This window comes from Ctenopharyngodon idella, chromosome 4, assembly GCF_019924925.1.
Source record: "Ctenopharyngodon idella isolate HZGC_01 chromosome 4, HZGC01, whole genome shotgun sequence".
Lineage (NCBI taxonomy): Eukaryota > Metazoa > Chordata > Actinopteri > Cypriniformes > Xenocyprididae > Ctenopharyngodon > Ctenopharyngodon idella.
The window spans coordinates 14,404,938-14,421,672 of NC_067223.1; the positions used below are offsets into that span (position 1 = coordinate 14,404,938).

Sequence of the window (16,735 nt, forward strand, 5' to 3'; positions counted from 1 at the left end):
CCTGATTCAAATTATCATACTACAGTACTTTCCTAACTGTTGTAATTGTTTCTGTAATCACTGATAGTACATGGTTAGTCTTTATTACTCTTTAGAAAGACTACAGTCTCTAATTTATATTTTTCATCACACAGCATGGACGGCTTCAGGCTGGTAAAACTCACTGAAGTCATCCGACAAGTCGACATTGTCATCACCTGCACAGGTATTTTTAAATCCAATTGACTGTTGTAAATGTCAAAGGTTTACATGGTGATTATTCTGTTGACTGATTAAACAAGCTATGAAAAGTTACTCAAAAATGAAAAGGATGGTCTACTTTTTGCATCCTTGCATTTTTTGTAATTGCATGTAAAAATGGCATTTTAAATTTTCTCCTTGTTTGTTCCAAAATTCAGATTTTTTATTTTTATTTTTAGGTGAGTTACTCATTTAAGATGTGGAACAGTTGGGTTCTGGAAGTAAAAACTCCATTAATTTTCTCCGTAGGGAAATAGATTTTTAATCTTTAAAGACAACCTTACTGTGAGCTACAAGGTTGTTTATCGATGGTATTTGATTCTGCTGAACCCGTCAGCCCACATTATTTCAACCTAGCAGAATTTGTGGTGAAAACTTGCCCAAAAATCTTGTTAGCTCGACCCATTCCCATGAAGCGATACAAATGAGCCGATCTTCCTACGCTCTCAAAATACTTAAGTGTGTGTGTGCATATTTTGCAATAAACTTAATAAATATATAATTTTTTTTTTTTTTTGAGTAGTTTTATATTTCTCCATCGTTTTTATGCTGTCTCCATTCGATTATGCTGTTTGCAATGCTTCATGGGATTGTAGTTCTTTTTATCAATAAAGCCGTTAAGTACTCAGTCTTGTACCTTTGTATTTTTGTCCTATTTTCAAATACTTTTTGGCTTCAAATCAGATTTTGTAATGTTATGATTCACCTCATAGCTGGTTGGCTTGGTTCATGGCTTATAATTCTTTAACCAAGACTTTTTGTGAAATCCCTATGGGAGAAATTAATGGACAAAAATAATACTTCCGGAACCAACACCGCTGAAAAAGTGGGTGGCGGACACTGTTCCACTCTTATATATGACAACTTCATTTGGAATTTGTTCAGTCAAATAGTAGTAAAACCAGCAGTAATAATACCTATTCGTTTAAAATGCTTATGAAGGTTTTTTTTTTTTTAGCTCCTAGCTAGTGTTAGATATCAGCTGGTGTTTAGCAGACACTGCACTGACTCAAAATGATACACTGTTATGTAACTGAATTCAGCTTATTGCCTGTATAACTCTAACTCTAACTCTCACTGCACAATGTAAATGTACTTGCTATTAGCACAGTGATTTTGGTATGGATTGCTCTTCCTAAAGTTAATTACATCTGAGACTCGGACACCTCAAGTAATTATGCCTGAGCTGCAGTCAGTCTTGAATTTCAGTTAAATACGTTTTGACGGCAGTTCTGATTATAGACCAGATTCAAGACATTCCTGTAAGATATCCTGTAGTATGAACAGGACAATTCAAGAGTCAAACCTGAATCACAGTGTAATCTGTAGGCAACTTGTGGATGAAATTACTCTTAGTAATTGCATTTTGACTTGGTTCAAAATGATTCTTGGTCCATTTAGTTTTTCTATGAAGGAAAGACAGGTGGGATTCTCCAGGATTATGTGGCGCTTTTCAGATCAATATCATTCCCAAAGCTCCCTTCATCAGCTAAACCGAGAATCATTCAGAGTTTCTCTTTCACATTCATCTCATTCTTACTGTGTGTGATGTCCACAGGCAATAAAAATGTGGTAGTAAGAGAGTACATGGACCGCATGAAGAACGGCTGTATCGTCTGCAACATGGGCCACTCCAATACTGAGATTGATGTGGTGAGAAAGCTGCTCTAACCCAAAATGTATTACATGTTCATTTGATAATAGGTGTTAACACATTTCCTTCAACCTTTCAGGCAAGTCTGCGGACCCCTGAATTGACCTGGGAGCGGGTGAGATCGCAGGTGGACCATGTCATCTGGCCAGATGGAAAGAGGATAGTGCTGCTGGCGGAGGTTTGAGATTAGAATTTTTGATTTACACTTTTTGCCCAATTACACTTTTTCAGATATTGCTTTTCATGTAGTAGTTATAAAGTTGTTTGTGAATGTAAATGGTCTGCAAAATTTCAAAGATCAAAGTGCAGATAAATGGAGTTGTCTCCAAAAAAAAAAAAAAAGAACCGATTCGATTACTTTGACGTGCTCTCAAACACTGTAGTTGTAGCTGAGACTGGAAGAGTTTTGTTCGTGTTGTCGACACGTCAAGCAGACAATGTTTACAGCACTGCGAAAGGAAATACACTTCGCATGCACTTTAAAACGATGAGGACTCCAGCTCGAATTGATATGGTAAAACTGACAGCGTCGTCATTGTTCGTATCAGTTGTGTTTCAAATGCTGAGGAAGATCAGGAGCTGAAATCCAGATATGGTAATAGGCGTTTGGTTTCCGACACGCTGTACAGAACGATCACAACAGACTGAGCCATGTGACCAATCAGAGCAGAGTAGACCGATCACAACAGACTGGGCCATCTGACCAATCAGAGCAGAGTAGGCTCTCGGAAAGGCGGGTTTAGAGAGACTGAATTCTTTATCAAACCATTTCAGACACTGTGTAAAAGGAGCTGATGCTGCAATGTATATTATGTTGTAGGAGACTCCAAAACAAAATTAGGAACCTTTTAAAATAGCACATAAGGGGCACTTTAAGTGCATCTTCATAATGTCTTAATCACAGTTACATTCGATGTAGTAAATGTCTTTCAATATAAATACATTTATGCATGATTTGTTTTTATATATATATATATATATATAATGTGTAGTGTTTCTAAATACCTGGGATATATTCCTATGTAGGCAAGTATTTATTTTATCAGTGGTAATTCAGAGTGCTTTACACTGGCATTATAAACAAGAAGAAAAAAGAAAAGATTAAAATGTAACTAATCTAATACTTGTCTAATATAGTCCATATATATATTTCCAGGGTCGCCTTCTAAACCTGAGCTGCTCCACTGTTCCTACCTTTGTGCTGTCCATCACTGCTACTACCCAGGTGAGAAGAGAGAACAAGATTGAAAAATGAACACAAATGACTTTATTAAATGTATAATGTGCTTTTGTGTGCTTGCAACGAGAATTTGACTTTAGTCCAATCAGAGAATGGGTTTCTCAGTCTATGTGCTGTGTGGGAGTATGAACCCCAGGCACATAAAGTGTGTGTGTGTGTGTGTGTGTGTGTGTGTGTGTGTGTGTGTCAGCCTTGCTGTTGTCATGGTGACTGATTTCTTGCTCCTTTTTCCCCAGGCTCTGGCTCTGATAGAGCTGTACAATGCTCCTGAAGGCCGCTACAAACAGGACGTCTACCTGCTGCCTAAGAAAATGGGTATGAAGTATATAAATGTGCATGGAAAAAAAAAAAAAAACATTTCTAAACCCTGCTAAATGGTTATGCATGACCTGAAACTAGCTATTTGAGAGTTCTGTGCTGCTTATCTTCCATTAAGACAAGTGTGACATGTAGTAAACCCAGTAATTGAGTGAAATCCTCAAGTGTTGTGTTAATATTATGGCTGTCTAGGGGTGTAATCACTGTAATTGGTTCAGTCTGTGCCCTGCACGGATGTTTTCAGCCTGTTGAAAGATTCAGTGTTTTCTGTGGCACACGGTGCAGAGAGTTTAGCCGTGTGGGATCCTGCATAGACCCCGAGGAGCAGGAAGCAGCTGAAAATAGGTCATGCTGTCACAAACGGCTGCCACTTCTCACTGCAGACTGCACCGTTCTGTCATTTCTCATCCTTTCCTTTACACTTCATTCAGCTCATCCTCACAGAACATGCAAATATATGAGAGATTGAATCCCAGACTGCTTCTTTAAGAGGAGGTGGAAAGATAAGTAGTTGATTACAGTTCAGTTCGCCTGTTGCTTTTCTGATTGTAGATTTCCTCGATTCTCTGAGGCTATGTCTACATTAATACAGATACATTTGAAAAAATCTGTTTCAAAACGCTCTCTGTCCACACTAGTGTTTTCCAAACGCTACTTGATGTCGGAAAACATTAAAATCATCTTACTTCATATGTGTGAAACATACTAAAAGCTCATATGATATAGAGAGACCAGACATAATAAAGTTTTTCTGGCACAGCCATTTTATTAGCAAAACATCTCACCACTTGCGAGACATGCGTCCAGGTCGCACCTAACTGTCTAAACACAACTGCCCTCAAGTTTTGCCACAGGACAGCAATTATGAGTAAATTTTCCGTCATCTTTCCAGGAATGTAATATGAAGATTGTACTAATTAACATCTATCTTTAGCAACACTGTGACAGTGAATAGCACATAGCAGGCACATACCGGTATAAACATAGATGTCTGTCGATACAGTATGTGTGTCTTGACTAAACATGCGTCATTGTTTTTAAATACCTCAGTTTTCACAGTCACACTGAGATAACAGTCACACAATGGTGTAAATAACATTTTGTTTCCTGAATGTGATTTATTTTTTGTGTTATGCATAACAATAGTGAGCATTAAGTGCAAATTATATTGATGATGTGTCTTTACTTGGTGCACACTTTTTAAATACTAAACTGCTGTTTTTGCAGATGAGTATGTGGCCAGTCTTCATCTCCCTACGTTTGATGCGCACTTGACTGAACTATCTGATGAACAGGCTAAATACCTTGGCCTGAACAAGAATGGACCCTTCAAGCCAAACTACTACAGGTCAGCGGCTGCTTGATAAAATAGTTTGATTTAAAGTGCCCCTATTATGCTTTTTCAAATATCACCTTTCATACAGGTGTGTAATATAGCTGTTTGTGAATGCAAAAGGTCTGCAAAGTTTTAAAGATCATAATGCATGACAAATAAAGTTATTGTCTTCTAAAAGTCTTCTCTGATTCTGAACTGCTGAAATGAGTCTTCAGCAATTCCAGTCTCACTTCCTCTTACATAACTACGCATGTTCTTCATTGGAAAGGATGAGATTGATACTGTAAAACTGACGCCGTCGTTACTCTTCGTATCACTGTGTATCAAGTGCTAAGGAAGATCAGGAGCTGAAATTCAGATATAGTAATGGGCGTTTCTTTCCCACACACGTGCTGGAAACAGTAGACCAATCACAACTGACTGGGCCATCTGGCCAATCAGAGCAGAGTAGACCAATCACAACAGACTGGGCCGTCTGACCAATCAGAGCAGAGGAAGCTTTCAGAAAGGTGGGGTTTAGAGAGACTGAATCCTTTATCGAACCGTTTCACTGTGAGAAAAGAGCTGATGCTGCGATGTATATTATGATCAAATTAAAGTGTTTTTTGACCTTGGATGCATGTAAACTCCAAAACAAAATTAGGAGCCATTACAATAGTATGATAGGGGCACTTTAAAAACTCCTCAACCTGTCTGTTTTTAATATTATGTTTAATAATCATTTATGATGTTTATTTTTAGGTACTAGATGCATTACAGATGGGAAACGAAGACTAAAGAAATTACCAAGACTCCATAATTCATACAGACGAAGGCGAGACAGAGCTGTGTGTCACAGCCTGCCTTTGAAGGGGAGGGAGAAGCCCTGATCTGATTGGTTGGGGGGGGGGGGGGTGAAGGGCGTGGCTAATTAGCGTTACGGCAGTATTTATTTATTTTATGCTAGAATAACATGGCTAACCTTTTATGAGCTGCTACTGCCAGTGGTGCAACCTAGCGACGTTTCAGTGGAGATTTCACCGTTTCATCTTTTCTTAGCTTCATGTGTTAGTTGTACGTAATCCATTTAGAGATCTTTTATTGTTTTAAGTTACGGTAAAGACAAAAAAAAGAAGAAAAAAAAGAAAATGTTCAATCATACCTGATGATTTAGTCATGGACATGCCACTTGCATGCGTCCTGTTCTCTTGTTTTCTACATGATGATTTTTTTCTTTATATAAAATGGCGGGTGGGACAGAATTACGGTTGGGCGCAGGGGTTGAAATCGTTTCTTTTAGTTGATCACACTATTCTTTTGTTGTTGTTTATTTTTTAAAACTTTTCCAGCAGATTTTAACATTTCGCGCTCTCTTGGTTCTAAATAAAAGCTGTTGAAATTTAACTGGATTGTGGACGATTCGGGGGTGGGGCTTATCCCCACCGTTCATATATAGACTGGAAGCTCCATTGGCTGAGGCATTAGCATGTCAAATTTCCCTCCCAAAAGCAACACGCTCTTTCCACAGTTTTCAACATCAGTATTGATGTTTGAGATGGAAACGCTCAAACTGTGCGCATTTTCACAAATCTATCCACGTTATTGCTGAAACTCGTCAGGCTGTGTAATCACAGGGGTGTATATTAAGATATTTATACTTTTTTTTTTTTTTTTTTTTGATCTTTTCTTTCTGCCATCATTTTTTGTTCCTATGAACTCATCCTCTATCATTATAAAAATAAGCAATTAAATGTTATAAGATACTCTAGTGTAATATGAAATTTAATGAAACCCTTGTTTTATATACTGTGAAGTAGAGCCTATATCAATGAGATACCAAATGTACAGTTAATCCGGTACTGAGTTTTTTTTTTTCCAGGTCCTCAATGGGAGAGAGGTGTGTGTGTGTGTGTGTGTGTGTGTGTGTGTGTGTGTGTGTGTGTGTGTGTGTGTGTGTGTGTGTGTGTGTGTGTGTGCGTGCGTGCGCGCGCGTGCGTGCGCGTGCGTGCGCGTGTGTGTGTGTTTTAACTGAAGCCAAGACCAACTGTGTACCCATTTCAGAGGACTGAAGGAAAGCTTTGCTGTTTGCAGGCCTGTAGAGCAAAAGCTGCCTTTGTGACTGGGATATTCAAATCTAATAAAATTGGGACCTTTATTTTACTATACTTCTGAAAATCTTTATGGCAGAAATTTATCTTCTTTTTGCCATCTGTGTTTGTCATAAAGGGAATCGAAATGACTTTTTACCTGTTTCCTGTTTAATGTGGCGTCACTTTTCTTTGCTCAGGACTGTCACATGTTTTGTCCTACTTATGGTCCTTGTTATATGATAAACCATTACATTACTGTTCCTGAGGCGTTTCACACGTTAGGCTGCTTTATATCATCCTGCAAAATATGATTTTCTTAATCAGTATTTTTTTATGTTTTCCAGTATTAATATTGAAACGTTCTCAAGGTACATTTACTTGAGAAGCAAAATGACTTAAGATATTAAGCTTTTTTTTCTGAAAAAAAATAATAAAAATGGAGTGAGTTTATGCTTAAAACAAGAGAAACAAATCTGCCAGTGGGGGCAGAAAAATACACTTAATTCAAAGGAAAAACAAGACATTTTTTTTTATTGATTTAGGCATAAACTTGCCCTCGAAATGCATTAAAAAACTGTATATGCCTGATGCATTCCTCGGCCCATTTGGACCTGGTTATAAAACAGTCATAACTTCACATTTTTTAACTAAACCCATATTGTATCTGGTCAGTAACATGAGTGAATGTGCAAGCTTTTTAAAGTTCTGAATGTTACCATGTTTTTTATTATGCTATTACTGCATTTACCCCCTTTTTATTAATTAAAAATTGAGAAATTCTTTGAGATTTAAAATGTTACAAGAACTACAGCAAAGCCCAGTGTGATGCAAGAAAATATATATTTTTTTTTATCAATATTCATGAGAAATTTTTTTCGAATATATCATTAGATGTAATTTATATGAGCATATAATATGAGAATTACTAATATGAACTCCACTGATGTCAATGGATTTAATTAAATTCCTTTGAACTTCTAACTCATGACTGCTCAAAACAGTCTAATTTATGAAACTACTTTTTCTAACAAAACAACATCAGTATTACTCTGAAATGTTTTCAAACAAAATATATTGTTTTTACTTGCATAAACTTACTTTCAGATGAAAAAAATGATGATAAAAAGCTTGAATCTCCTTTTAGTGCTGCAATGGTTCATCAATAGGTGGCAGCAAAGTGAAATGTGGACTTCCCTGTTTCTTTTTAAATTTAGACTGTTTGGTCTATGAACTTTTGATCTAAAACATATATTAATTTTTTTATTTTATTTTAGTTTCAGAATTATTGTGTGTGTGTTCATCCAGTGGGACGGAAAAAATGTGTGTGAGTGTAGGATAGAGGATAAATGTATTTTATAGAAGTAATTTGAGATAATCTAATCAATAGATTAAAAAAAAAAAAAAAGTGTAAAGCCATATTTCACTTTTGGGTCAAAACAGACCCGAACGCAGAAGGTATAAAAATAAAAAAAAATTGTTTAAATGCTTATATCTCTTACATTTTTTTTATTTTTTTTATTTAAAAAAAATATGAAAAATAAAATAAATGTGTATTTTGAAAGTCTTAACATGTTTAATATTCGTACTAAACTAGGGATTTTTTACAAAAAAAAAATGTATGTACCTCTTCTGGGTCAAAACAGTCCTGAATGCTTTGGGAGGGTTAATATTGATCAATTTTTCAGGAAAAAAAAAAGCTTTCATTTTGGTTCTCAAGAAAATGTATTTTGATTTAAGAATGTTTAGATATTTGTACTGGAAAACAAGACAAAAATAATGAGTAAGAAAAAATTTTTGCAGTGCAACTTTACAAAACCCTAAAGGCATATAACAGTGTTATGTTTTCTCCCAAACATATGTTTTCTCTACAAACACAAGACGGGTTAAATGATTGTTCTGACGTTGTTAGTATGTGCTGCTCTTCTGTAGTTTGTGTTCAAAGAGTCTACATTAGTATTAAAAATGTAAATGTATTGATACCCCATATCTCTTCAATAATCCTTCTGTCACATTGTCTTTATCTGCTTAACACACAATCTCTGTACTAAAGCACATCAGCTAGTGTACGTCTTGTTCAAATGTGTTCAACCCATTGTCTTACTTTTTTTGGCACGTGGTTACATGTGTGTGCGTGTGCATTACAATGTGTTTAAAGAGGCTTGTGTGCACAGACTGATGTCTTTGCTGCTGTGTGGCAGTAGTAGACGGTGGTTCCAGGCCTGGGCTTTGCCGAGGATTTTTCGGGATGGTTTTCTAACCGAGTGGAGCGCATGGGATCAACACCAGCACCTCTTATGGAGAATGAGCGTTGACATAAAGAAGCTCAAACATCTGTATATTTATTGTTGTAAATCTTCACTACAAATAAGAAAGTCTTTAAATGATGAGTTGTCAACAATGTTAAATTATTGCAAGTGATGGTAGATGAGCAATAATCTGTAATCTTGAGGAACAAAAATAAAAATCACAAATGTTAATTTTTTTTTTTTTTGCAGGTATTACCGACTGCGGTATTTTTTGTTTTGCTTAAAATCAGATTATTACACTGAAAAAAAAAAAATATATATATATATATATATACACACACACACACACTAGTATTTTTGTCTTGGTTTCCAGTACAAATATAATCATTCTTAAAGCAAGATACATTTATTTGAGAGGCAGAAATAATAATCAAAATCGAGTTTTTGCTTAAAACAATAAAAATATCTGCCAAAGAAATATAATATATAATCTTGTTTTCCCTTTGAATTGAATATTTTTCTTACCCCACTGGCAGATTTTTTTAAAGCATAAACTCACTTAATTTGTCAGCCAATAAGACTTTACATCTTAAGCCAGTTGGCTTCCCAAGTAAATGTATCTTGATTTAAGAATATTTAGATCTTTGTACTGGAAAACAAGACAAAAATATTAAGAAAATCTTTTTTTCTGCAGTGTACTTGGTATCATGTGTGTTTGACTTTATTGTTCTAGATGGTTTTTTTTTTGTTTTTAAATACCAGAACTGATTCACAATAAAGAGCACAAATAATTCCCTATTTTGCATTGGGATGTTTAAAAGTCACACAAATGCTGAAAGTTGTAGGCATAAAGTATAACCCAGGAAATACTTTTGCACATATATTTTAGTTTTGATCTAATTCCTGGCTTATTATTGATTTTTTTTTTTTTTTTTTTTTTTATATGCTTATGATTAATTTCAGATGTATTATTTGATTATTGCACAGCTCTGAATTCCTTCCTGGTGTAAGCTTGACTCTATCCTGTATTTTCTGTGATGAGGAGACTGCTTGTTTAAAGACAGTGAATAAGCGTTCAGCTTCTGTTGCCTTTAATTTCCTGAAAGTGATGGGAGTACTGCTCTGTTTCAGGACTATCATTTAGGGGATTTTAAATGATGATGGGCTGTTATGATGCCTTTAGGAAAGTATCTCAAATTTTAACTTGGCTGATGCCTAAAAATAAGGTATTTTAAAGCTGTTGTTATTCTTGGTGCGCTTAGTCACTTTGTATATTCCTGGACACTGAGGTCATGGGTTGGAGTTATAATTGGACAAGTGTAAACAGTGGGCGTTTATTCTGGATACATAGAGGGTATGTATGTAAACGAGAACAGCTGCTGTTGTCACTCACACCTTCAGGCTACATGCACAAACACTGTAACTTGCAAATAGCTAAACAGCTGATTTAACGCATTGTTGGTATAAATCAATGCATTTAGGTGGATTCAGGGATGTTAAATAATGACTTTAAATTTGACGAACAAAACTGGCTAAATTATGTTACCATTTTAAGGTAGCCTATTTCTTTTGGTGCACAACACATTCAGAGGCTGCCGCTGTCGGTTATCTTCATTCTGACCTGTTACGTATGACAGAGCGGGCGCTTACACGACAACGATGTGCTAAAAACGGTAAAGTTTTTCCTTTGCGTTTTTCACGTACAAACAACAACGTTGTTAAAACGATCCCGTTCACACGGATCCGCGAAAACGACTAAAAACACTGTATGTTTCATGTCAGGCCAGTAGTTGGCGATGTCACTTTGTAAATAAAAACTACGCGCCTATCCACCTTATTTTTCAGGTAAGAGCGGGCGCGGCCATTTGTAATTTTAATGTGTTTGGCTTCCGGTGTCATTCACTTCCAGTTATTTTTAGCTGCACAAAACAGCTCTTTATGCTGCTTAATATTGCAAACTGGTATTTCTTATATTATTTTAATGTAGGCCTATTGTCTTAATTAGCTATAAACAGGCTGGTTTGTAGCAAATAGTTTTACAGTTTACTGCACTTTGATAATTAGGGCCCGAGCACCGATGGTGTGAGGACCCTAATTGCTAAGTCAATTATTCTTCCTGTCTGAAATGAATCGCATTTTTGAGGGCTTAAACATCCTCGAAAACTCATGAAACTTTGCACACGCGTCAGGAGTGGTGAAAATTTATGTCTGATATGGGCTTCAGAATTAGGTGTGGCAAAATGGCTCCATAGCACCAACTACAAAATTTCAATTAAGCGCCCTTCGCGCTACGTTTCACGTACAGGTATGAAATTCGGTACACACATCTAACACCCCAATACATACAAAAAAAGTCGCTGTGTGCAAAATCTGAAAACCCAACAGGAAGTGAGATATTTTGAATTTTCTCTGTAAAATATTTGCAGTTTTTACCATTTCCAGACATTGTATTTTAACAAACTCCTCTAGAGCTTTAATCAGATCAACATCATATTTGGTCAGTCTAATCTAAAGGCCTTTGCGACATTAAATTGCGAAGATCTAGATTTTTCGTTGAAGGGCGTGTCCGTGGTGGCCTGACAAAGTCTGATGTTTTGCCATGAAACAGGAAGCTGTAACTCAGTCAAACAATGTCCGATCTGCCTCAAACTTCACATGTTTGATGAGAGTCCTGGCCTGGAGACATCTACATGCCAATATTCAGTTAGTCATAGCGCCACATGCTGGCAACAGGAAATGGCATGCTTTACATTGTAATTCACTCATTTGAATCATGTTAAATCATGCAACATTTGGCTAAGTGTTAATGTTTGCGATTAACACCACAAAACAGGAAGTTGTTGTAACTCAGGCATACAATGTCCGATCTGCTCCAAACTTCACATGTTTGATTATAGTCCTGGCCTGAAAACATCTACATGGCAATATTCAGTTATAGTCATAGCGCCACCTGTTGGCAACTGGAAGTGTGGCACTTTGAAATGACTTTGCCACATTTCTCCTGTATTTACTCCCTTCCATGCATGTCGCCCACTATTCACAGTTTTCCTAAGGCCAGCGAGTGGTGGTGGCCCTGCGTGCGAGGGCCCTTTCATCGCTGCTTGCAGCCTTTAATCTTCTAGTTATTTCCCTAGTGGCTAATAAATCGTAAGTCTCGCACATTCACAGAAAACACCTTACTTCTGTGTTGAAAAATAAGGTGAATAGACTGAACACGTAATACGCATGCGCATGACTTCACCTGTTTCACAAATCAGCGTTTTTGTTGTTTATACGGAGATGATAACGGTACCGTTTTCAAAAACTTGCACTTTGTAACCCGCTTTCGAAAGTTTGTGTTTTCAGGCCTCCAAAAAGCAGTTTGCGTTTTTAAACGGTGTTGAAAACGGTGTTTATATTATATCTTAAACCTTCTGAGAAGAACCTTCTGAGAATGTTGCATCATTTGAACGAGATAAAGTGTGTGGCCTTTGTTGCAGAAATACATTTGACCTCACAGCCAGTCTTAACCTTTTCTGTCGAAGTCTGTCCAGTTTCTGGTGGGCGTCTTTCACACTTTCAAATTAAAATGTTGATTAAAGTGTCATTCCCATTTGGCTTGATTTGTATGTGTAGACACTGCCATGCCGAACGTGTCCCCTTCCTCTCAACGATCAATAATTCGTCAAATACGTCACAATGTGGCTCTTTATAGATGTAGAGAAGAAAACTCAGTGTTCTTTCTGTTCCTCAATGTGAATAATAGCACTTTGTTTGGTCGTATCACAACAGCACTCTCTAAAGGCCATTCATGTCTTGTTTTGATTGACTGGTTGTTTTATTTCTGTCTTTTATTTATGTATTCACATCTAACTAATAAGCTACACAAGATATATGCACAAGGGTGTTTAAAAGAAATTCTGTAGTGTTTTTTTGATTTTCAAATCAAAATTAACTCACGAGAAGCTGTATTATGGTGAGTCCACACTCCCAGATATTAAATAAAAAAGCAAGATATTAACATTCATTATAGCAGGTTTTAACTAATTTTAAAGCCAAAATAAACATTTATTAAAATTAGTACATTCTGAGAGAATTACGGTCAGGTTTTTCAATGGAAAAACGTTCATTATAATGTGCTCTCTATTTGTTTTGTTTTCTATTCATCACCAGAATATACACAAAATTCGTACAAACATATACAACTCACAACAAATATGAAAACACATAAATAAACAAAAACATATGGATCTATGTAGGAGAAAACAATTTATGCCAGGGGTAAAATTACAACGTTTAAGTAAAGAAATTTGAGTAACAAGTCTTTTTTGCTTTTAATATTGTTTAAAGTAGTGGCACATGATGTGCACTCGAATGCAATAGTAGCACCTGCATTTTCGTGGTCAAGTGCGGTGTGGGCGTGGCTCGCCGGCCGCAGGCGTTACGTCAGCAGCCAATCAGATCGGCGGGGCCGGATATAATTCTGAACGTGGAAACCAGCAGCGTCCGTTCCAGTGTGACAGTGTATTTCTGTGCGGCGAACAGATCCACAGACTGACAGATGCAGCAAACCGACGACATGGAGGTACCTTTACTTAATGATTCTAACAGTAACAGACAGAAGTCTCTGGCTCAAGAGAGAGATGGGTTCAGCCATCAGCAGAAGGATTCGGAGGTAATCCGAGCGCACTGACAGTTTGCAGGGGTAGAGGGGTGTGTATGTGTGTAAGGTGGCTTGTTGCTGGGGCTTTTAAATGACTCGAGTTGTTATTTTAGAAACATGCATGGTGCTAAAAATACCTTAGGAATTTGATCCGGTGTGCCTGGCTGATGGTTTTATAGGGGGTATACATGCGTTTCACGTGCATGCCTTTGAAGAGGAAATTTGAAGGGTGCATTTGTTTCTGTCTTTAATTCCCACTTCTTCCACTGTATGTATGGATATGTGCACATGCGCATATAAAATGCTGAGCATGTATTAATTTGGCTCTTCATCTACATGTGTATAAGTCACATTAACCCATCGCTGTCAGTGGGCACAAATTCCATTATGATATTTTATTCAAAACCAGTTCTTTCATAAGCTTGACTAATATTAGCTTATTATTATATAATATTTATTGTGATATTGGGCTTTAAGGGGGTCAATAGACTTTGGAGTTGAATTGATTTGTAATATACAATCTGCTGGTGAATTATTTATTTTCATTGCATTTATTTAAAAAGAGGAAGAGTTCTATTCATCCATCCATCCATCCATCCTGCTTCTCAATTTGTCCATCCATTCATCCATCCATCCAGAGGTCTAGCTTATCAATTTGTCCATCCATCCATTCATCCATCCATCCATTCATCCATCCATCCAGAGGTCTAGCTTATCAATTTGTCTATCCATCCATACATTCATCCATCCATCCATCCATCCATCCAGAGGTCTAGCTTATCAATTTGTCCATCCATCCATCCATCCATCCATCCAGAGGTCTAGCTTATAAATTTGTCCATCCATCCATCCATTCATCCATCCAACCATCCATCCTGCTTATCAATTTGTCTATCCATCCATCCATCCATCCATCCATCTTATCAATTTGTCCATCCATCCATCCATCCAGAGGTCTAGCTTATCAATTTGTCTATCTATCCATCCATTCATCCATCCACCCATCCATCCTGCTTATCAATTTGTCCATCCATCCATCCATCCATCCAGAGGTCTAGAGGTCTAGCTTTTCAATTTGTCTATCTATCCATTCATCCACCCATCCATCCTGCTTATCAATTTGTCCATCCATCCATCCATCCATCCATCCAGAGGTCTAGCTTATCCATCCATCCATCCATCCATCCATCCATCCATCCATAATAAAAGCAAGCAAATGCATATTTGAGTCTCTTTTTGGCACAGCGCATGGCATATTCAGTCTTCAAGGACAGTAACACATATTGTGCTGGAATATGTCCAGAATAGTGAAGTTATGGTAATGAATTCCTCGACCGTGATCTTTGAGCACATTGAATATTGTTGGGTTTGTTAGGGTTTTTTTTAGAGGAATTAGAGCGTGTTTTCCTCCTGCAGCAGAAATTTTCTAGGACAGTGGCGGGGAGGCGTATTGAATGTACACAAAAAGCCTTAAAATGATGTGCATGGCTGGAGCTTATGACAAGAAGTGAAACTCAAAAGTCAAATATGTGAGTGATCTGTTATTAAACCAGAATATACTGGATGTGAACCTCTGTACATGGTCTTATGGTATGTACACGCTAATATTAGTGATGAATTATTAGAATGAATCTGGCTGCATTAAATGAGTTATGAATAATAAATGATGAATACTGACTGGCATCTTTTGGTCTTAAGGTCCAGTAGGGTAATGCTGGCACAGGGAACCACATTATGCAGCCACGTTTTGAGATTTACAGATTATTCCAGTTTGTTTCGCGTACAACTCTTGTTCAGTTTCTCCTTGTTGTAGTTTGGTTGGGTTTTGATTCAGCTGCTCTTTGGGCTTTAGATTTGATGTTGAATTTGAAGTGGATATACTCAAAATATATATAAAATATAATTTTAACCCTGTAAAGCCTGACATATGAAATAAGTCAGAAAAATACTTTTTTAAATATAAAAAATGCTAACAAAAAAACTAAGATTATGTGGGGGTTTTTTACTATCATTTGATACATCAGGCTTTTATGGCTCATATGATATAGTGAGAATATGGAGCTCATATTTGAGGAGTAAACGCCTCAGTTTTATTTAGAGATATGCAATTTTCTGCATATGCTGATATTTATATGGCCAAAAAGTTAGATGAAATTCTGATAGCTGGTATTGTAAATCATTGAGATCTTTATAACAGTATAACTTGCACAAAATGCATATGAATATCACTTAATATTTGGCAATAATATGTCTCAGTAAGACGAAATTTAAATGCTTAGGTTTATGATGATTGAGAGATGAACAAATGTTCCTCAAAAGACTGATGTATCATATATGATACTCACGTGTCTGAGTAATCAGCGCCATGATTCACAACATAAATGTGTATTTTGTTTACAGGACGTTGTTCTAGTTTATAAGTATCCACAGTTTGCCTATGCGTCAGATGTTTTGGCCCTTGACCTGCCCTGTTTTCTCTGAAACCATCAGTGTCTGGCGTTGGTTTGAATCAGACGTGAGTGTTCTGCTTCTGGGAATATAACCTTTAGGGAAGGTGTCGGTAACGCTGTCAAAAGGAAAGCCCATCTCTCTCTCTCTCTCTCTCTCTCGCTCCCACACAGCTCTCAGTTAGAGCCTTTCACCATGAGTATCAATGCCATCTGCTCCTAAGGACCAAAATAAAATGCTCCTGACTGAGCCACACATGTCTATGACTTGGCAGAGAAAGAGAGAAGAGGGTAAACATGACAAATCTTTAGTTTTGTGTGCACAACTGCACATGAATTATGCATAATGTATGTGCATTATGATGATGATGTGCATTTATATTCTTCTCACATCCAATATACATTTTAGCCCATAATCCATTATACATTTAAAAGAAAATTACATTTTATTTCTAATCACGGTAACACTTTACAATAAGGTTCATTAGTTAACTTTAGTTAAAATGAACTAATAATGAACTGCACTTCTACCATTTATTAATC

General features: G+C 36.8%; 2 protein-coding genes across 4 annotated transcripts in view; both read left to right on the forward strand.

Annotated features, from left to right (window-relative positions):
* Positions 1-9,334, forward strand: part of ahcyl2b (adenosylhomocysteinase like 2b) — a 39,843-nt gene extending 30,509 nt beyond the window's left edge. Inside the window, exons 11-17 of the mRNA XM_051890098.1 lie at positions 135-205; positions 1,799-1,893; positions 1,974-2,072; positions 3,051-3,119; positions 3,371-3,449; positions 4,680-4,800; positions 5,530-9,334. Coding sequence (XP_051746058.1) covers positions 135-205; positions 1,799-1,893; positions 1,974-2,072; positions 3,051-3,119; positions 3,371-3,449; positions 4,680-4,800; positions 5,530-5,536 — 541 coding nt within the window. The 3' untranslated portion in view covers positions 5,537-9,334. The remainder of the gene's footprint in view (positions 1-134; positions 206-1,798; positions 1,894-1,973; positions 2,073-3,050; positions 3,120-3,370; positions 3,450-4,679; positions 4,801-5,529) is intronic.
* A 4,220-nt stretch (positions 9,335-13,554) lies between these two features.
* strip2 (striatin interacting protein 2) overlaps positions 13,555-16,735 on the forward strand; it is a 28,786-nt gene continuing 25,605 nt past the window's right edge. Inside the window, exon 1 of one of the 3 annotated variants that reach the window (XM_051892094.1) lies at positions 13,555-13,667. In XM_051892094.1, coding sequence (XP_051748054.1) covers positions 13,644-13,667 — 24 coding nt within the window. In that variant the 5' untranslated portion in view covers positions 13,555-13,643. Of the gene's footprint in view, positions 13,758-16,735 lie in introns of all 3 variants that reach the window. The other 2 variants (XM_051892092.1, XM_051892093.1) reach the window with 2 other exon arrangements.